Source organism: Erigeron canadensis, chromosome 8, assembly GCF_010389155.1.
Source record: "Erigeron canadensis isolate Cc75 chromosome 8, C_canadensis_v1, whole genome shotgun sequence".
In the NCBI taxonomy this organism is placed as follows: domain Eukaryota; kingdom Viridiplantae; phylum Streptophyta; class Magnoliopsida; order Asterales; family Asteraceae; genus Erigeron; species Erigeron canadensis.
The window spans coordinates 31,830,779-31,853,656 of record NC_057768.1 but is presented as its reverse complement, the minus strand read 5'-3'; the positions used below and the strand labels follow the sequence as shown (position 1 = coordinate 31,853,656).

Genomic DNA, 22,878 nt, shown 5'->3' with positions numbered 1-22,878 from the left:
AGATTTCAGATTCAACACTTGCCGGAAAAACTCAAAATCTCGCCGGAAAACAAACTGCCGACCAAACTCAACGAAATGAAGAAATCATCACGTCAACATGCTCAGAATTCTATCGCGAATAAAACCTTGTGATTTCTAGATCGATTTGAGACAGAAGATCAGTAACATGAAACCATGACGTTTTGTTGCTTGATCTAAATCCAATGGGGAGTGTATCACTAGACTTATGAGAGTCTTTTTTCTTGTTTTGGGGTTAAAAATTAATTTCTACAAGTCTAATATTTATGGAAGCAGTGTTGATGACCCGAAATTTCTGAGCTAGCGGATAAACTACATTGTAAGTCGTACTTTTCCTTTCACGTATTTGGGTCTTAACGTATTTATTCAAGAGTTGGAAACCAGTATTTGATTTAGTGGAGACATGACTCTAATTATGGAAGTCCCCAGTTTTATTTAATTGGAGGGCGGGTTACTTTATTACGCTCGATTTTTGTGACCACGGTATTTTGAGTTTTCCGGCAAGTGTTGAAACTGAAATCTTTTGGTTAGGATTTGTGCGGAAATTAATTTTGAGAAGTTTGGTGGTGGTTTCGTGGTCTAATTCGAAGAAAAGAGTGAGATATCAACATTTTAAGTTTTCCGGCGAATTTTCCGGCCACTCAACCGAAGAATATGAAGATGATGACAATATATAATGTAAATTTCAGTTTTCATCCCTGAATTAGTCACCTTTTGCACTTTTAGTCCCTCACGTGTTTTGCATGCGTGAGACTTAACGGCTGAAACTTAACGCCGTATGGCCAAGGGACACCGATTGCAAAATTCTGCCAAGTTTAAGGTCAAAATTGTAGTTTTTTCACAAAGGGATGAAAAATGTAAAACGTGTCCACCTTAGGGATGAAAAGTGTAATTTCCTCAATAAATAAAAAATAAAAAAATTTGTATTAACGTGCATCCCTCTCTGTGTACACTCTGATACTCTATCTCCCATCTTCATTCTTTCACTTCAAATCGCCATTGAAAAAATCTCCAATTTCTAAAATTAAAATTTCAAAAAATGGAATTCTGGCAAAAAGCTCGAACATTCGCAGAAGACGCAGCCAAAAAATCACAACAATTCACAATCGAAGCCGCCAAAAAATCACAAGAATTCACAATAGAAGCAGCCAAAAAATCACAAGAGTTCACAATCGGATCATCTTCTAGAATCTCCGATATCGTTCTAGAAGCTTCCAAACGCTCTAAAGAGATCGCCGTTGAAGCTTCCAAAAAAGCCGATTTGATCAAAACTGAAGCCATTAAACGTGCTGATCAGATCAAGTCTCAGATTCCGTTACCTAGTCCGGCTGCCGCGATCTCTCAATTCGTTGTTCCGTCGGATTCTGCGGCGGCGCCGGCGGTTGATAACGGTGTGGATCTGGAGAGGTTTGGGATTACCGATGAGTTGAGAGAGTTTGTTAAGGAGATTACAATCGATACGTTCCGCGATTTTCCGTTACAAGGTACTAGTTCTGTTTATTTATGCATATATCATATATATAATGTATATGTATATATATTAACAGTAATGCATCTGAAAATGAAATTGTATATGTGTAGGATTAGTTAATGACATTGTGTGGTTTTGAACTTATTTAAGGTGTTAGAGATGCAAGCTGTTAAATAGTTATATGTATATATATATATAGTTATATACTGCATATAGATATAGATAGATACACAGTTTGTTGTAGATTTATTACATCGTTAGAATTACTATAATTTTAGTTCTAGCTTATACAGTAGAGTGATAGTCAGAAGAGAGATCGATTTGCGTTCAATGTTAGTGTTATTTTGTTCTAGGGTGAAGTGTGAGTGAATTTGTTAGAGTTGGCAGCTAGATTGGTGAAATGTTGACGGTATATCACTTAGAAAGATGGAAGACATTTCTTATCATAAGGAGTACAGTTAGTGCATCTATTATGATGAAACACTAGCCTTGTACATGCATACATTTGGAGATTGTGTGTTTCTTTATGATGGTATATTACTTAGAAATACGGAAGACGTTAAGTATTCTGAGTTTTTGACTAGTAGACTTAGTGCATCTATTATGAAACACTAGCTTTGTACATGCACATTGTTGTATAATTGTCTTAGCGTGGGTAAGATTGTGTTTGTTTCTGTGAGCATCCACAATAATAGGTTTATAATGAGTTGAAATGGTTTTTAAGTTGAAGTTCCATAGCTTGCATGGTTAGGTTTATGAAGACACGGCCTGAGAAGGGTTCATTTTTTTTAACCTTTTTGATTATATAATGTATTAATGTCTACTTCATTCATAAATGTACACGGTTTATAGGTTGGTTTGTTAACTGAATATCTCTACTTCATTCATAAATAATTAAATATACAAGGTTTTTAACTTGATGTCATGTCAAGTTAATAAACTTATAAAAAGGTTTCACATTGGAGAGGAAGAGGTGTTTTGGTTATAGGTTTAGAGGATCCAAGGGCTGAGACTTTTCAAGGAGTAGTCCAAGGACTAGAGTTCCCCTTATTAATGATCAAAAATTCTAAATTTTTTAAAAGGTCTCACAAAATAAATGCTTTATGTAATAGAACAAATTAGGAATTGCAGGAAAACGGGTGTACCAGATAAAGTGATTAAGTGTGCTGTTAGGGCTAGCCTGTAGGTATTTCCTAACTTGTTAGAAATCATTGGAGCCTGAGCAGAGAAGTGTATTGATGGCGAATATGTGTTGTGAAAGACTATCTTGTGAATCACAAACTGGGATTTGTTTGTTGCATATAGGACCCCGTGTCTTCCTTCGTTTGGTCGTCGTGCATTTGTGTAGGATCTATAGGGATCAGAGTGGTATGACTTTATATACATCTTAGGTAAAAACTAAAAAGTTATAAACTTTGGAAAACAAGTGTCTAAAAAATTTGGTACATTGTTGTGTTTGATTAATCTATACTTGCGTCATGCCGTTCGATCCCATTTGGCTGCATCTATTGAGACTGTAGATCTTGTTTGCCCTTTCCTTTATAAGTCAATTGGTAAGTAGTAACTAGTAAGCATTTTGAAGATCTGGAATTGAACATACAAGTTCACAGAAGTGTATTTATATGTATAGATACGGAAAAACATTTCAGCTTATGTATCTTCATGCTATGTTTATTTCAAATGTGTTTTAAGTTCCTACCATAGGTGATGTATATGATGGTTATAATTGGAGTAGTTTATGTAACGTGCAGATGACACAGAAGTGTCTGATGTTCCTACTGTCTCAAATGTTCGGCAGGATCTCACAAAGTTTCAAGAAATCCATGCTAAACTTGTTCTCTCGACTGTAAAGGTAACACTATATGAAAATGAGTCAACTAGCTGCTTAATGTTTCTCTTACTCACCGAATATTCCTACTAGCTACCGCTATAGCTTTATTGGTTTGTTGATAACTGTGTATAAGCTATTGTTTAAACTGAGTTGGAAATCTTGCTTTTGGAATCATGTCACCAAGTGAAAGAAAAATGGCTAAATTATGACATTTGTCTATAACTTGCATGAAAATGGATTGTTTCTTTTCTGGCTCCTTTCAAAGTGTAGCAAATCAACTGCAGATGGAGTCAGGCCTACATGTTCTGATTTATCAACATATATTGCTCAATAGTTTCAAGAAACTTAAGTAGCTAGCCAAGATATTATAGATTAGTTATAATGCTAAAAACTACTTGCTTGGCATTTGAAAAACAATACTGTCTGGCAAAGTGTACCAGCCTTCGACCTAGTATAGAAACATAAGTTGAAAATGATTATTAGAGGCCTGATTTTTTCTGAAAACAAGAAATGGAATACCGAGTAGCGCATCTGGGGCTAGACCTAACAACACCATCCAAAAGCTCTTAAAGCTTCACCAACCTTAATCTTCAATTGTCGACCTTGGTACCTACAGCTCAATATCAATGCAAATAATTTTTTTATATTTTTTTGAACAGCAAACCTATCTATCCATCTATTCTTAAATATAAATACACCAATTATGCTCCCAAAGAGGTTTGAACCTCCATCTACTCCAAGAGGGGATAAACTCCCCACCACTTGAGCTAATGAACAAGGGCTCGTTTGAAAACTAACATCACATACCTATGGCGATAAACATTTTTCCAAATTCCTTTGATCCTCTTCATATGTGCATGGTATATGCTAAAAATCTATTTTTTCCTTCTGATGATTGTATTATGAGTACAAAGAACTTGTGTAATGCCAAAGTTTTCTTTGCTAATTCTAAAGCATACCCTATTGTCTTCAATTGCTATTGGAAAGCTCCTTGGTTAATACCATGTGTCGAAGATAGCCCAACCTTTGGGTTGGTTTTGTTTCTAAATTTGGTTGTAGCATTTAATGTAATTGTTAGTTCGTTTAAGCATTGTTGTTTATAATGTCTTGTCGTCCAGTCTCTACCTTAGGGTAGGGGTATCCCCCATACCCCGCATATATGTAGGATTAAGTATTCTTATCGGTGCTATTGTTTTGTTGTTGTGTCTATAATGTCACTTTTGGTCAACTAAAGGAAATCTTTGAACACACATAGTCGTGTAATTTAAATCAATTATGTATTGTTAAAGTAAATGAAAATGACTTGGATATTTTAACAATCAGTTTTGGATGTCACGTCTTGTTATGACTTCTGAATATGTGTCGTGGTAAGATGATCATAGAACTCTGTGTCTTGTTATTTTCCGGTCCTTGTTGAAAATGGAGATTTAAACGAATTGATCCAAAATGAGTGCCGAAGTAGCATTGATTTGGATATATTTATAGATATTTAAGCTTTATTTAAACTATGTATCGATGTCACACCAGTGAGAACAAATGAATGCATGCATTATCTAGCTTGAAATTATGTTGTTTATTAATTTCCCTTCTATTTTACTATTGTATTGCAGGAAATCTCAAAGTTGAGGTATGAGTTGTGCCCACGGGTCATGAGAGAAAGGAAATTCTGGAGGATATATTTTCTCCTAGTAAATAGTCATGTGATTCCGTAAGTAACCTATATCATTATTATTGTATTCTTTCCTGTGTGTTGTCACCACCTCCACGAGTAACCTATCTTACTATCCCTCTCATTTTTCACAAATGACAAGATTCGAGCTTTTTATAAACTTTGGACAATGTACTTGGTACATTCCTTTCCTGAGTTCTTTAAGTGATTTGTTTTGTATAGAAATGATTGTTGGTCATCTGTCTAATTTATGTTATTGATTATTACAGCTATGAAAAACGCTACATGGAAGAGGAAGACAATAAAGGATCTGATGAAAAGGTGAAGGAAGAGGCGGCTACCGTTGGGAGTTCCAAAGCTGAAACTGTTTCTAAAACAGAAACAAGTGGAGAAAATCAGAATACTAAAAGCACTACAACAAAGTCAGTTGACCAAGATTTGGATGTCTTTCTCTTGGGAGATCTTGGTGACAGTGATGAAGGCCCAGGTATGTTGTGCACGCATTTGACTCTTGTGCGTTTTTGTTATTTGTTTACTTCTGTTTGACCCGTTATCAATGAATACCACTAGATATGATCCATTGTCATATAAGTGGGTTAAATTTGTCACATCTACTTTATACCACAAACTCCTAAATCTTTTGAAGTTCAATTAATCACCCATATTTTCATGAGGGGTTTTTTTTATCAACAACTCTCGAAAATGATAATTCCAATCCTGTAAATTCACTTTTTAGGGAAGTAGATTATAAAATCAAGGTGCCTTGCTTATATTACTGGTCATGTCTGTTTTTATATGAATGGCTAAGAATTAGACATATAGTTCTTTACTTGGATTCCAAACTTTTCAGTTTAATTTTGATTTTGGAGACTACATTAAAAAGGGTAAAGGAGGGCACGCCTGTCCTCGGAATCACATTGGATCCCATCATCCCACCCCGTAAGGGTAATGATGCCGGTAAAATGCCTTTACTTAATACCACATAATTTTGGGTATCCCTAAGGATTGAACCCACGCCTCTCAACTTCACATGTGGGCCCAAGCTACATTGGTAACGGCGGTTTTTGGAGTTTACATGTCGATGACTTATTTGTTTTTCCAGATGACGGAGATGATGGCTTGGATGATGATGATTTTGACAAACTATAATCTGGTAAGAATGATCTTTGCCGGTTTTGCTTTTCATATTCTTTTTTTTTTAATTATTATTTTTATATTTGGAACATATAATTTGAGTTTATAGCTAATGTCTCTAAATAACCGGATTGATATTAGAATTTGATATCAGGGTACTCTCATTTTGTTGTGGATTTATCATAGTTATAGTCCAAAGTTTACTACTCCCTTTACAATTTACAGACAATCGTTTGAACTTTATTTGTTCGACGTAGTAATTTTCAGATAGGGATTAGTTTCCTGTAATGTAAGAAACTTTGAACGAATGTCTATAGTAGGAAATAACTAAAGTTGTGTGTATTGTATGTAAACAACTCGAAATAATGTTTATTGTATGTAAGAATTTCGTTTCAACCAATTAAAATCTGACAAGTGGCACCTGTATATGGTTGCCACGTATGTTTTCTTACATACAATAAACATTTTTTTCGAGTTGCTTACATACAATACACACAACTTTAGTTTTTTCCTACTATAGACATTCGGTCAAAGATAGTTACATTCCAGGAAACTAATCCCTTTTCAGATATCACCCATGGGCTGTTAGGGGTATGTGATGACCATCAACCAATAGGTTGTGGGTTCTAGCCCCATGGTGGACAAATATGTGTGGTTTGTGTATAATTGCCTTTCTAGAGAAAGTAGTTTTAAATAAAAAAAATCAAGTCAAAGAATATTATTTACTATGACTCGATTAGGAATTATCTTTTCTGTGTAAGATTTGAGTCACTTATCTATTATGATTAAGACCAAGAACAGGTTCAAGGTTGAAAATGAGAAAATCAATTCTGATGAAGATCATACAATAGAACAATACACAGTGAATAGATTGAGGGAGAATATCATCGGTGTATTAAATCATGCGTACCCTCTTCTTTATACGCTAACGCACTCAACAAGCTTCCACTTATGGCCCACATTAGAAGCTATACTTGTTTTGTTCTACCTCAGACACTAATAGAAACATAGAAACTAGAAAGTATAGAAACTAGAAAGACACCAAAGCTCTAGGAAAATAACATACATACCCTCATGCCTAGGTAGACACATACCAGTTCTATAATGTAGCTATGAGATGTTTCTATTTGGAAGACTATAGGCGGCACACACAATGAGCTGTGAGTGTACTTGCCAACCCTTTTTTCAATCAAAGTTAGTAACCAACAGTAAACAATTAATGCATTAAATTGTATTTCAAGAACATATCACTGATAATATTAATATAAATTTCTTAAATAAATAAGTAGATTTTATAGGCTTAAGGCATTATGCCGTATGCGACGTACGACCTGCTTGGCTGTTTAACCATTTGACCTGTTATTAGAGGGCCGTATGTTAATAATATTTCTGATGTCTAATGTGATAATAAAGTATACAACCTTATCTCAATGATATTCTCAGTCTAATATGAGTATCAACTTTTCACCTAAGTGGGAAATGGCCCACTGGGTCTTCTGTTGGGAAGAGAGGAACTTAAAGTGGTAAACAGAGGCAGATACTTTCAAAATCGAGATCCATTTATTTCTGAAAATTTGTTTATTGCAAGTGTGTGTATTCATTACCCCCAAAAACTGCATCATATTGCCAAAGAGTTGGATATATCCTCATAACGTATGGAAATTGGATAATCAAGTGACTAAATGAGGATTAAGTTGATGACACATGTGATGATCATGTAGATAAAGGAGGATCTATAGGAAGTTTTTTTTAGGTGGATATTATCATTTTTCTCTATTCAAAAGCTATGCTATTGTTGCATTATTGCAGAAGAATTGAAGCGGGTTACCACTTACTGCTGCAATGAGTAGATTAAGCAATCGGGTGAATGAAGCCAAATGACAAATTGGCAGAATGAGATGCATTATCTATCATTTGATTCGTATGGGGGTGATATTATTTCTGGTGATCTGTTCCTTTCGGAGTTCTGCAAAGCTGTTGATTATTTCATTTGTTTAGGATATATGTTCTTAAAGTGGCCCTTTTTGTTATTATTATTATTTTTTTTTTTGTATTTTTTTATCCCATAACCTTAATTAATGTTTATATAAAGGATGTTTTTGAATTCTTCTGCTAGTGCTTTAAACGGAAAAAGAACCCAAGCAGTTCATACATGATATGCATGAAAAGTATAGACAAAAATGACGTTATCTTGTACGTTTTATTCTTCTATATCTATATAAATATAATAACTACATATAGTTCTGTTGAGGTTTATTTTCTAACTAAAGTAAATGCGTAGTAATTGTTTATAACCAAATTTAGTTCGTCGTCACTTAGAAGCATTTCATTGCTAATTTGTTCGTATTAGAGAAAAGAGTATATGGTTTTTTTTGTTCGACGTTTTATTCTAAGATGATTTTCAATTGACGACAAAATAAGTTCGTATCAGTTTTTAACATAAATACAAAGACAGGTGTGTTGCATAAGATTGGCCATATTTACAGCCCTATTTTACAAATGCAACCATCCCATACTACAATCTACAATAAACACAAAACTGGGTTCGAACATGTCAATGTTCTTATAACTGCTAATTGTGGTGCAAGACCTCTACAACGTATTTAGAACAAGGTTGTTTTCTTAAATTATTCTAGTTTGAGATAATTGTATTAAATTTTCTCTTTGTCACATTTCATCACAGACCTTTTTCAAGTCTCATCAATCAATCTAATGTTCAAAAAGAACTAAAAAATAGTGTGATTTAAAGTGGTTCGACTATATCTAATTGTCAATCCCACCGTTTAAAATTTTGTATTCTACTTGATTAAAATTCTGAAGTGACATTACTCGACTTGTCGACTATTCTTTTTCCTTTTATTTTAAAACGACAATCTATCCCTTTAGTCCGTTACTACTTTTAAATTACACAAATGCCTGGAATGCAATTTAGCACTTGTCGACTATTATTTCACCTTAAAATTTTTTGTTTATACTTATTTAACATGTTATGCAGTTTAATATTCAAGTTTATCATTTTCAATTTCTTTGGACGTTAGAAAATATTTTTGAACTTTCCATTTACAAAATTTTAGAAAATGAAAAAGGAAAAACAACAAAATGTTGTTTTCCATTAGCTGGAAAACTTTTCAATTTGATCACGTTTTATTGGAATTTTTTATAGAAAAAATTTGGAAATTCTAATTTGTATGTATTTCTGATCAAAGAATCATAATCTCCATTATTTGTAAAACATTAATATGTATTTTATTGTAAAATTAATAAACTTAAATCGAAACCTTACTTAACACTGTTCCACCTTCTCTTTTGCATTATCGCAAGAAACCACTAAAACAATCGAGAAATCATGTCAAAAGCCATTTAATAATTTCATACATGCTTTATCATCATAAAATATTGTAATAGTTTTTTTTTTTTTCTCATTATGTTATGTATATTAAAAAACATGTTATAACATCACTTTTATACTTTCTATTGAAGATTTTCTGTTAGAAAAAAAAAATCATCACAATTTTTGCTCAATTATAGCACTTTGAATTATGGTTTTTTTTGCTTCACCACTATGAGATCTAATATAATGTAATATTACTTAAAACACTAAGTCATACTTATAAATTTATTTATACAAGAAACATTATATATACATTGAGAAAACATTACTTTACTATAAATCTATAAATTATTATTATTAATATCTCATTATAATATATAATTATACTTACAACAATAATTATAATAATAATTTATCCATAAAATCCAAACAGAATATAGTTAGAAAGAGTGGGTAATAACACCCACACAACTTCATTCCCTCTCCCTCTCTCCCTCTCTTTATTTATTTTTTTCTCTCTCCATATTCTTTGCCGCCGGCTACCGACACCCACTATTCCGGCGACTTTCTTTCAATCTCCGGCCACACACACACAAACACTATATTTATATATATATACATACACACAAAAACTTACACACATTGTTTCTATTTCACTTCATTATTATACATCTCAATTAAACCCCATCATTTTTATTGATTACCCATTTAAAAAATAGGCCTATAGATATATATAGATATAGGTAAATGTATGTATAGGTTTTAGTGTTTGAGAAAATGGGGTTAAAAGGGTTTGGTGAAATAAGAGTTGAGAAAGTAAAAAAGTTAAATATAAGGTCAACAAGTAAGATAAAAGTATGGATAATAAGGAGTACAACTATTGTGTTATTTTGGACTTGTTTAGTTCAATTAAGTGCATTAAGAGATAGTTTTTTTGGGTATAATCTGGTTTTGAAAAAAGATTGGCCTTCTTCTTCTTCTTCTTCTTCTTCTTCAGTTAGTGATGGTGATTTTAGTGCTTTAGATGTTAATTTGTTGCAAAGTGTTGTTCCTACTAGAGTTCTTCCCCCGAAAAGTAAGCTACTTTTTTGATAATATTGTTGTGTTTTGTTACTTTTTGTGATGATTGTTATATAATGTTTGTGTTGTTTTAAGGATTGTTATTGTATGTATCTGGTGGTATTTTTGCTGATTTGGATGATGACATTTTGAGATAGGTTTTGATATGTAACGAAAGTCGATTAGATGTACAAAACGTAGAACTTTTCTTCTGTATGTATTTAAACGTCATAACATCCTTACGATTTGTAACGTGACATCCAAATAAGTTGCCACGTGAGTATAAACATCAATGGTTAATGGATACATAGAATCTTGATATTTGAAAGTTGGATACATTTGAAGGAGTTAACCTAAGTGTGAACCCTTTTAATGTGTCAATCTTTCAATGTAGTGCTATTGCATGTATTAGGTGACCTATTTTATCAGATAACAGGTAGTCTCAATTTTTTAAGATTTTTGTAGACGTGGGAGTCATAGAAGTTTCCATGTCTCTGGTTTTTAAGATATAAGATGTCAGATGCATACAGGAATACAGAAACGGAAGTTTGTTACCTCAAAAGGTAAAATTGACAGTCGGATAAACATATAATAGCAAAACATGGATAATTGGATACATTTTGGTGTAGTTTACTTGTTCTGCTTTAGTCATAACATCTAGGATTTGGTGTCGTTATCTTGTGAAAGATTTGAGTGTTAAGGAATCCAAGGAAGGTTTGACGTGGGTTAATACATATGATAGAATATAATGTTGAAAGAGACTAGAAAAATTGTGGATCTTAGTAAAAGTGCATGGTTTCTATATTTAGAACTTGCATTATTCATATATACAGATGTGATAAAGGCTACCCATTTGCTTATTTTGAATAAAGAAATTGTCTTTAGTTAATGAGTGGTTTGAGACGGATACGGCATAAATACTCCTAAAAGTTATTTCAATCCACAATCCTTTTTGTACTTGTGGCTTTCGTACTTGTATTATCAGTTTTTCTTGTTTAAAATGGATGTTGAAATTAAAGATAACTTGTATTCATTGGTCATTACTTTGGTTTTTTATTTTCTTTTTAGTTACAGACTTTATTGGAGGTTTTTACTTGTGCTAAATATTCAATATTTTTTACTCTTTCTATTTATGTTCTGTTTCTATTATTTCTTTGATTTATGTGTTTGTCTGTATGAAAGATTCTCCTCGGTCATAATATTAAAAGCATTTTGTGTCGTATGTAGGGGTGTACAAGAACAATGGTTACTTACTGATTTCATGTAATGGAGGACTTAATCAAATGCGAGCTGCTGTGAGTACTTAGCTTGAATCCTCAAGACTTAATTCTACCTTATATTGTCTAATGTAGAAACAAATTAGTTGATTATCATTTTCACTATTTTTTAATTCATGTAGATATGTGATATGGTTGCAATTGCAAGATACTTGAATGTTACACTAATAGTTCCTGAGTTGGATAAAACTTCGTTCTGGGCTGATCCAAGGTATTCTTAGTTACTAGTTAGTTAGTAATGTGTTATAGAATCATGATAGGCGACTTAATATCGTCCCTATTAAATGGCAGTGAGTTTGAGGACATTTTTGATGTTGATCATTTCATTACCTCCTTGAGAGATGAAGTCCGGATACTTAAACAGCTGCCTATACGGCTTAGAAAAAAAGTGGAATTAGGAATTGTGCATACCATGCCTCCTGTTAGTTGGTCTGATATTTCATACTACCACAACCAGGTACAAAAATTTCCTTGTTTCACCTTCATTATGATAGTATTTGTTGTATCTTTTTGTATGCAGCTTAAAGATTGTCTGTTTATATGCAGATTCTTCCTTTAATTCAAAGATTTAAAGTTTTGCATTTGAATAGAACCGATGCTCGACTTGCCAATAGTGGTCAACCCATTAGCCTTCAGAAGCTCAGGTGCCGAGTAAATTTCAAAGCTCTGAGATTCACTAGTCAGATTGAGGAGTTGGGTAGACGGGTTGTTAACCTTTTGAGACAAAATGGACCATTCCTAGTGCTTCACCTGCGATATGAAATGGATATGTTAGCATTTTCTGGTTGTACTCAAGGATGCAATGATGAAGAGGTGGAAGAATTGACCCGAATGAGGTTTGACCGTCTTTATACGAAATCCATCATTGCTAAATGTTAGTAACATTTTTTTATGGTGTGTTGATATCTATACGTTGGCAGGTATGCTTACCCTTGGTGGAAAGAAAAGATCATTAACTCTGACTTGAAAAGGAAAGATGGTCTATGCCCTTTGACTCCTGAAGAAACCGCTCTTGCATTAAGGGCATTAGACATTGACCGTAACATCCAGATATATATCGCTGCTGGTGAAATATATGGTGGCGAAAGGAGAATGGCTAGTCTTGCAGCCGCCTACCCAAAGCTGGTAAGTATACAAAACACATGCTGTTTTTTTTCTCTCTTTTATATGTCAGGTTGATTAATATATAAGTGACAGGTAAGAAAAGAGACTTTATTGGGACCAGACGACCTTCAATTTTTTCAGAACCACTCGTCACAAATGGCAGCATTAGACTATCTTGTATCGCTCGAAAGTGATATTTTTGTCCCAACTTATGATGGAAACATGGCCAAAGTTGTAGAAGGCCATCGCAGGTACCGTTATGCTTACTCTTGCCATTTAAATAGATCTGGTGAAACGTGCTGGTCGGGTAACGATTCAAACCGGATAATTTATAATGAGTGGGTTTAAATGAGTTGGACCGGGCAGAGTATTAAACGCACTGTCCTACTTTTGTGGTTTTCTTGAATAGTTGCTTGTTATATATGATTACAAATACTATATATCAAATATGAGTAATAATATAGTTTAAGAGTATTTAATATAGAACAATTTAGAACATTGTTTTGGTATCTTTTGACCAGTTTAATTTGTTCAATTCATATGACACTTTTTTGTTAGCTACTTCATTGTATGTTTCTGATTTTGACCATTAACATTAAAATACAAACCGGATTGACCCATTCCTTGATCATATATCTGCTTTTACACCAAAAAAAAAAAAAAAAAAAAAAAAAGATTTGAAACACTAACAAGAAGTAAGCTTTGCTCTATTGTAAATTTAGTCAAGAACTGCATCTTTCAAGTTGTGTTGTAAGGACTCAAGAATCTTATATACTTTGTTCAGATTTTTGGGTTTCAAGAAAACAATATTATTGGATAGAAGACTATTGGTTGAACTAATAGACAAATATACAAGTAAATCATCGAGTTGGGATGAGTTCTCTAGTGCTGTCAAGGCTGCACATGCAGAACGCATGGGTAACCCCACAAAAAGATTGGTTATACCAGATAGACCAAAAGAAGAAGACTACTTCTATGCAAATCCAGAAGAATGCTTGCAGCAGCCCTCGGAAGACGAACATGTAAATATAGTGTGATGATGCCTTTTCATGCCATCATTTTTGCCAATCATCTTCAGCAGTTTGCGTGAATTTGTACAAGCTCATGAATCAAGGGATCGGAGATCCATTATGAAGATCTTTAGCACAATCAAAAATATGTTAGCATTTTCTAACGTATCACCATGGTCAATTGTTACTATTCTTGTATAGAAATCTCCCTGACATTTTGGGGTTATACCGCATATTTATAACTAGAAATTATAGATTTTCACCTCAAATTTACACATTTGTTTTGCTCATTCCAATCATATCTCTATATAAAATTTGCGAATTTACGTTTTTGTTAATGGAATATGGCAACAAGCAGATTTTGGTATGATTTGGTGGCTAAATTGTGTCAAAAGAGAATTGTTTATGATTTTTTGGGGACTACTTAAGTATCTTTATTAGGGTGTGATTGTGATGTGTTTAAATAATGCAATGCTTTTTAAAACCCAATAATTATTGTACTGTTGTAGTGTATATACGATTGTTAATTATATATTATGTATATGTATATGTATGTATATATCTATAATACCTTATAAAGCAAACTGGATTTCTCCTTTAACTTAATTAAAAACCTGATAAGACAAAAATACCCTTAAATAATCTTCCTTGCTAAGCACCCTCTCACGTGATATACCAACTATGCCCTTCAACCATTTTCGTCTCTAGCAAAGTAAAACCCTATCAACGCCACCACCAGATTGTCTTCCCCACCACCGCCGCATTGCGTGGGTACCATGCTCGTGTATTTATAATAAGAACGTGTGGGCATTATTGAACTTATATAAATGTGTCTGGGAAGAATATTTCTGTCACGTTAGTTTAAGACCTTACATATTATATGGTACCATATGTATCTAATGTATTCAAAAGCTTGTCATCAGTTTTAGAAACACGGGTCAACAATATTCAATCTTGTTAGGCTGGAGGGAGTGCAAGTGGGAGGAGACGGCAACCGTACGGTACCGTGTGCAATACCGCCCCATATGCATTACCGTGGTGGGAGATGGGTTTTAGGCTATCACCATCCCACATGCCATCTCACAAACACCAACCTTTTTTTTAAGTGATGGAACGTAGATTAGCTAACCAGCTATGTGGTGTCAGATTTGTTGTTTTTTGGGCGCTACTCCTAGACCCCGCTAGGGGTATCAACCCTAGGACCCCATAAGAGGGTGTAACCCCTTGATCCCCTCTATTTGGTCCCGGGACGTATAACCATGGGCGGTACTAAGGGGGGGGGGGGGGGGGGGGGCAAGAGGGTCCAATGCCCCCATCCAAATTTAAATTTTGTCATGCATTTTTAAATTTTGTCCCCATCTAAGTTTGCCCTTTTTGGAATTTTTTCCTGGTACCGCCTCTGGTATAACCCGTATAAAGTACAAAAAATTAAAGCACAATTTAGAAGACTTCGCACTTGATAACTCTTAAAACACCTAGGATTGCAAGAGGAAACTCGAATCCTTGAAAAGAACCCGAATTCTACTTCTGAAGTTAGCTATCTTGATTATGGTAAAAACGATAACAGTAAGATAAAGAGGGAACACATCAAGAACTATCTTACTAGCACAAAAGAGCACATTTGTGGTTCTAACAAATAGATTTTGATTTTTTATTTTTAAACTATAATAATACCTTTTTGAAGCTGTGACTATTAGGAGGATTGAACTCCTGACAACTGAGTTACATGGAATTGGATCATAAATTCATAATTGTGTCAACCACGGAGAATAACACGAAAGTGATAGAGCTAAAGTGATCTTTAAACGTTATAAAACAATTCATTTAACAAATGTCACCACAAAATCTAATTGTAAAAAGAACATATAGGTAAAAATGTGAAATGTAGATAACAAAAATATAATAACAAACGGCAATTACAAATAGTATATATGGGAACATGGAGGACAAAATTGTAACTAGAAAAGAAACCACATGTACATTATATTATATCTTGAACACAAAAACAACGTATGAATGACCCTAAATAATGTTAAAGAGTATCAATGAATGATGAAATAAATAAAATGAATTGAATTTGTTATACCATCTTTAGTATCTGCTAGTCTTCAACCTCTTAAATCCTTCACCCCCAGAACGCACCGACGATTGATCAATGGAAGGCGTCTTGTTTTCCTATAGTAAAAACGGACAGGATTAGTTAAAGAATAATTTAGTATTTACAAAGATTATTCTTGGTATTAATTGTTAAAGGAAGTACCTTGAGATCAGGTGGTAAGGAATCAAGTGTACTACTCTTTGATCTTTTTCCAAGATCAACTTTTACGGAGATGCTGGCATGTGATAGATCCACGCCTGAGCTCTTTAGCGCCTCCGTTAGAGCAGTAGATAATCTGTTTTTTAGAAAAGATGTTAGCCTATCACGGTATGGGGGGCATGTCTATGTATTTACCTAAAACAGGTTGGTATATGTCCTGTATTTTCTTTATCGAGTCAAATGGGAAAACTTCAAAAACAGTGTTAAACCGTTAATTAGAAACAAGTGGTCAAAAAAGAAAACTATATTAGATTTTTAATAGTAAGCTCTTTTTAATCATAGTTGATATTTTAGTATTTTGAAACTCTAGGAGACAGGGACAACAAAATATGTTGGTTCTGTACCATCAGTATTATCCAACCCGTCCACTTTGGCACCTCTGTTAAGGGAGATATGTGATAAAGAGGACATAGTACAAATTCTAACCCTTGGGAGTAGATGGTTGAGATGCTGACTGTCCCACTTTCAGTTATCATTTCTTGATCTTTCAACTTGTCACTTGTAATACTGTAGTCGGTTTTACATGATCTGCTATGAGATAATTGGGGTTGAGCCTGTGAGGCTGTGGTTATTGTGTCAATAGTGGAAATGTGTATATGAGAGGCTGCAGGGTGTTGCCCGGTTTCCTTGAAAGCATCAAGAGAGCTTGTTGGAAGTTGCGGTTGGTCAACGATGTTGATGGTTGGTCCATTATTCTGCTAGAAACAAGGCAGTGAAAATAGACAAGTTAAATACTTTGTCCCCATAATATTTGTATCAACTGAAAACAACGATGAAAATGATTAGTAGCCCACGGTTTATAAGTTGCTTAGAATTTTAAACTTGGGAGGGGTTGTTACCAATAGGATCTTCTTCGGAGGCTCGTTGGTCCATCCTTGGCCCGAATCCTCATATTTGTGCACCTTTTCTTGTAGAAACTGAATGTATTCAATAACCTAGAATATATAATAGATGTCAAATAAAAAATAAAATGGAATATATCTTGGAGAGGTAGATTTTAGTCTCCAAAAGTTATCACATCATAGGAAAAGGGTATCTCTTAGAATACCTCTAACAAAAATGATGCCTTATCTCTCTTTTGATCACCGTGGGGGAGGATTCTTCTCAACATTGAAAATCTGGTCACATTTAAGGTAATCTAAAATCAGTTTAGGAAGTCATATGCATTAATAATAGGTTTAGGTTTAGGTGGCTCGACCCATTTGAGACGTTCACTTTTAGCTCGTCTTTGTATTTAAACTATCTGACCCATTTGAGATTAAACACAACCCATATTGACTCATTCATAACTAATTTTGTCAACTCTGGGATTACATGAGTTGGTACACAAGAAGTCACCCTTAGTAAAACTGCATCATACATAAAAATTGAAATGCAATATTTGAAAACATGCCTGTCATTGATTTTGCTTCTTCTTCGCTGTTCTGTAGCAGAGTGCTTTGAACGTGGGCTGTTAGGCTTTTGATCATGGTTTGCAGAGTTAACTCTTACAGCTCCTTTGTTATGGAAGGTAGGCTCTTTCTTGATTACAAACACTTCATCATTGCCTTCCTCCTGTTGAACACCTTTACCAAACTTCAGCGTGTCAACATATCGATTTTTAGGAGCTGATGTGGGACTGCATATTCACATCAAAGACTGTTAATTTGGCTGCATACAATAGAGCGAGAAGATATGAAGACGTAATAGAAGTGGAAGGAATATGACTGACTGAGAGGACGAGAGAGAACTGAAGGTTGTGCTTGGATGGTTATGGATGGATGATGACTGTGATGGCTGCTCCATTGTTGTCATCCATGGCATTCCAATCTTCATCCCCTCATCTGTAAACAACATTTACGAGAATTGGGTCACTGGTCAAAAAGGACTCCAGTATGCGTTAAACGCTAAGACTTTAGGCAACTTCAACCCGTTCAATTTGTTTGAGACAACATACAAATAAATGAGAAAAATTGCCACCTCTAGATGGATACAATAATCTTACTTCTCATAGTATGCCTAGTTCCAGTAATATTCTCCTTCCCTGTCTTTCCCTTGTTTACATTAGAGTCTTCCCAGAGGGTAAAACCACTCCCGGTGTAAGAACTGCAGTTTGAGTTTTCATCGTTGTTATCGCTACTACTTGATTGTGTAGCCGATATCACAATCCCCCGAGGCTTTGGTGCCTTTTGGCTTTGATTTTGATTGACGTATGAAATGTGACTAATGCTGTAAGTCCCCATCCCCCCAGGAAGTATATGCTCCACCGTTGTTGGGGGTGTATAAGACTTCGAGTTTTCAACAGACAACCCTTCATTGCCAACATCCTTCCCAACGTGTTCCAGTGGTCGCAAGAAGTCTTGAGTTTTAAGGTAATCATCTAAAAAAAAAACATGAAACTTGGTTCAAAAAAGTTATAAGATCAACAGCTTCACATTGTGTTATTTATGTTGCATACATGAAATATTAAAATAACATTTTATAGCATAAAAAGTTCATTAATTGTTAACATCTTAAATTATGTATTGTTTGAACAAATAAAATCAGATGGAGATAGAAACGGGTAATAGGTTCAAATCCTGATACATGTTCTTTTAACCGTAATTAATGATACAAGGTTGAACTTTTCTCTAGTTGTTCGTGAGAACAGTTGCTAAAAAACCAATACTTGTATTTATACACGAGATGGGTACCCGCGTAATGCAGCAGCGGTGGCGACAACGGGTGGCGCTAGTGGCTGTGGTGGTAACGATGTTGCTATTAATCTAAAAATAATTGGCGTAAATAGTATTATAATTATTTTATGGTTAAGGGATATATCTTTGTAAATAACTTTATTAAAAATATTATAGTCTATTGAGATATTCAGAGGAAATATTTAAATTATTTAATAAAGAAGATAGATAGTTTAGATAAATATGGGTGTAAAATATTTTATGGATATATTGGGTAATAGTGTGTGAGTTATAAATGTGTTAAAAATTAAGGGTGTTTGGGTATTTTAAAGGTAGAGAGTTGAAATGAAGGGAGGGTAGTTTGTTTATTATTATAGTGTAGATATATTCAACTCCAAATGTCTTACCAAATCTACATAGCATAATGTCCTCCCATAATTTGTCATATGAAACTTGAAGTAATCAAAGTATAATGAGCCCCAAAGTTATTTATTTTGGAATTTCCATGTTAAAAACTAAAAATAAAAATTCAATTCCAATACCATATCATTTATGTGAAAAGCCTGCTAACTTTTTCTTCCCCCACCATGAGGTGGGCCGGTGGATATTCTATATCAGCCAAGGCTGGTAAAATCCAAATGGTATTTGTGGCCCACCAAAACCATGTCCAGGCCCAACATAGATGTCACGGGTACCACCAAACTCATGGCCTACTTCCTTTGTATGTATATTATCATAGTATCATACTTCCATATATCACACACATCATCATAAATCATATTGTGTATCATGTCATTCAATTATATAATTATATATTCCAAGTTGAAACAAAAAACAAACACACAAAAATCACAAAGATTTAAGGTTGTTGTCTAGGATGATTTGTATGGTAAAACATGCTAATCAAATTCATGTATCTATCCAATAAAAACTTATTTAATGTATGCATCAAAATATCGAATTAAATATTCTAATGTGAAAATATCATTTCTAATCAAAACACTAAATTTCAATACGGATTATCCCTCGAGTTTTTTTAACGTCCAAATCAAACATTATGACAAATTTCAATAATTTTTGTTTAATTTATATATTAAACTAGATTAATATATTAATCAAAATTGGTGAGGGAAAAAAAGAAATTATTGGTGCAATTTAATGCCCAAAATGAATGACATAAAATGGTAAACCAATTGTTTTGCACATGTGTTCGTGACATGACTAGAGACTCGCTTGGATGTCAATGTATATTTGTTTTTATAAAAATATTTATCTTGTGGCAATATGTCAAATCAAAAATAACAATTATTGTACTTAATATTTATTATTGTTTAGTACAACAAACTACATTAGTCTATTTTGTCTTTATTTATATCATCCAAACATTTACTCCAAGTTTTATAAATAAACTAAATAAATACGAGTATAAAATAAAATATAATATATACAAACATACCATCTCTTATCTCTTTGTCTCGCTCACATTTATCTAAATGACATCAGTATTTCCTTTACAACCTATTGGTCATCAATTTAATATTTTCCATATAAACATCACTATATGTGTAGCAGTTAAACGGTTCAAGAGGTAGCGCATATAATTTAAAATTACCCATTATTTTTTCGAATTTTGTTGGTTATAGATTTTTAGACTTTTTTTTTTTTTTAACGGCAAATTTGGGCTCAGCGGCATGCCTCTTCATATACCCAACTCCAATTTCAGAAGATACTCATACTGGGAAAACCCTGTCTCCATTCCTGAGAGCATTTTACTCACACCAAAATTTGAACCCAAGACCTCTCATTCTCAGACTCCACTCAATAAATTGTTATACACAAAAAAATATAGTTGTCATATAAAACACTTATTAGTTAACTAAATAACACTTTACTAGAGATGAGTTAGAACGCGTTTGGTTGCGAAAAATATTTTCTAGTTTTTCATTTTTAATTTTTTAGAAAATGAGTAAATAAAATACTTATTTACTTTTATCGAAAAATTACTTTTAATGGTAAATAAAATAAACCAGAAATAATTGAATAAAAAGGAAAAGGGGGTTAAAATGTTTTACCTGGGATATTGGAGATCGGATCTTGCTGATCCTCAGAAGTATAAAGTGAAAGAAAGTCACGCGTGGGCTTTTTTACCCCTGTAAATAAAATATCCACAATATACACAAGTTAAACTAGTGTTTAACTACTTGTAATTAATTGCATTTCTAAAATTACGTATTTCTTTTTTCTGAATTATGAAATTATGATGGTAGCTTACCTTTGGCTCCAAAAGCATGTGGGTTAGACAGTTCCATATATATATATATATTTCCCCCGGCCACTGCTATAAAATTAATAAAGAGCTTAATTGTTTAATTCCCAGATTTAATTCGGATCTCCAACAGATGATAATTCGTGTTCGTCTATGGATCCCTGGAAAACAAATTAAACTGATCCATCAGAACTTGTATATTTCTAGCAAAAGGTTTAATTAGATCGGTGCGTGGAAAAATCCTGCCCCCGTGGTCCTATTACTTCGCTCACACTTATTATTTACACAATTCTGTTACATATAAATACAGTATAAAAATTCCAAGTAATCGATCACTTGTATATTAAAAATTCAACAGCTAAAAACAACTAACCAAAAATTCCTGAAAACAACAGAATTATATATATTGCATGAAATTAACTAAACGTTTTAATTACGGTGCCAATAAACAAATTAAACAGGGTATAAAACTAGCCAAGACGTACGTGCAGATCGAAAGATAGACTTATATACAAAAAATTAACCGAAAGTGTTGTATTAATTACCTTAGTCGATCTGAATTCCGAATTAGTTATCACAACTGTTTACGGAATTCGATCGATCAGCTAGCTTGCTGTTAGAATTCTGAATGTTGAATTATATATATATAGTATAATATCTATATAGGTGAATTATGATAGTATATGTGGTTATAACATAATAAATATATAATATTATAAAGTTATAAATATGATGATGATGATGGTGATGATAATGAAACAAAAGAACATGTGATAAAAGACAGGAACCTCATATGTCTATTTGTACGTGTTTCTGTGTGTGTGTGTGTTTGTGTGTTTTTATTTTGAAGAGATGGGATGGTATGGTTGGTTATTAAACAGTCTACGTTTAGTCTTTAATACTAACTTACTTGAAGAATAATAAAACAATACGAGTTATATATACAATGGGGTAAAAAGTATGCTGGCTAAAGTGTCATACTTTCATGATTTTATCAGGGGGAAGATTTTGTATTTATACATGGAATTTTCATGGAAAGGGTTTCTGAGGGAGAAACATGTTTCTTTTCTACTACTATAAGCATATTGGTTTTTCCCATATATAATATATGTTTATCTTACATCAACTTTCGGATAATTGCAATTTATATTCCGGAGTACTAGCACGATATCTACGCAATGCGGCATACGGGGGTCATGGGTGTCACAATTTGGTGGTGAGAGCGACCGTCGTTGGTTGAGAAAATGTCGAGTGTTGTAGATAGCCGTGCCCATCCAAATCGGTTTGGACTGACCCGGTTCGACTAAAACCGAAATCGAGTTCAGTCAAAACTGATTTTGACCAAATCGGTTTGGTTCCTAAGCCAAACCGGTGGTTTGAGACCGGTTCAGGGTTTCTAGGGTCCAATCACTTTCAATAGCGGTTCCACCCAATCGGTTTCTTCAAACCGATTCGGTCCGAGATACCGTTCTCACTTAATTTCAAGTGTTTTTTGTGAAATAACTTGGGGTTTTCATTGTTAATTCACTAGATTTTATTATTTGGAAGGTATCTTGGGTCCTAATCTCGAGTCATTAGTATTTACGTGGCCGAAAAACAATTTACGTAGTTAAAAAGTGACTTTTTAGCATTTCTGGTGATTTTTAGTGAGTTTTCACTTTATTTTAAGTGTTTTTGTCAAATAACTTGAAATTTTTTGTGTTAATTCGCTAGATATTATCATTTGAAAGGTAACTT

The 22,878-nt window shown here is 33.7% G+C and overlaps 3 protein-coding genes across 4 annotated transcripts; 2 read left to right on the top strand and 1 right to left on the bottom strand.

Moving 5' to 3' along the window:
- The first annotated feature begins 967 nt into the window (after positions 1–967).
- Positions 968–8,319, top strand: LOC122609937. Of its 2 annotated transcripts, none has more exons than XM_043782890.1 (6): positions 968–1,502; positions 3,241–3,341; positions 4,931–5,028; positions 5,259–5,476; positions 6,092–6,142; positions 7,936–8,319. In XM_043782890.1, exons 1-5 carry the CDS (start codon positions 1,058–1,060, stop codon positions 6,136–6,138), a joined length of 909 nt encoding a protein of 302 aa, XP_043638825.1. In that variant the 5' UTR covers positions 968–1,057; the 3' UTR covers positions 6,139–6,142; positions 7,936–8,319. The 2 variants fall into 2 exon arrangements, with proteins under 2 accessions (XP_043638825.1, XP_043638824.1); XM_043782889.1 differs by having other exon boundaries at positions 7,933–8,319.
- A 1,598-nt stretch (positions 8,320–9,917) lies between these two features.
- Positions 9,918–14,181, top strand: LOC122609936 (rhamnogalacturonan I rhamnosyltransferase 1-like). The gene is made up of 8 exons (XM_043782888.1): positions 9,918–10,529; positions 11,741–11,808; positions 11,913–12,001; positions 12,082–12,247; positions 12,337–12,626; positions 12,711–12,915; positions 12,988–13,145; positions 13,679–14,181. Exons 1-8 carry the CDS (start codon positions 10,232–10,234, stop codon positions 13,929–13,931), a joined length of 1,527 nt encoding a protein of 508 aa, XP_043638823.1. The 5' UTR covers positions 9,918–10,231; the 3' UTR covers positions 13,932–14,181.
- Positions 14,182–15,804: 1,623 nt separating this feature from the next.
- On the bottom strand, positions 15,805–21,801 carry LOC122578071 (transcription factor BIM1). Its single transcript, XM_043749941.1, has 11 exons — positions 21,687–21,801; positions 21,148–21,302; positions 20,948–21,025; positions 18,206–18,580; positions 17,933–18,044; positions 17,615–17,839; positions 17,270–17,339; positions 17,061–17,156; positions 16,648–16,916; positions 16,165–16,297; positions 15,805–16,079 (listed from the first exon to the last, which is right to left on the bottom strand). Exons 2-11 carry the CDS (start codon positions 21,182–21,184, stop codon positions 15,996–15,998), a joined length of 1,479 nt encoding a protein of 492 aa, XP_043605876.1. The 5' UTR covers positions 21,185–21,302; positions 21,687–21,801; the 3' UTR covers positions 15,805–15,995.
- Positions 21,802–22,878: the final 1,077 nt, after the last annotated feature.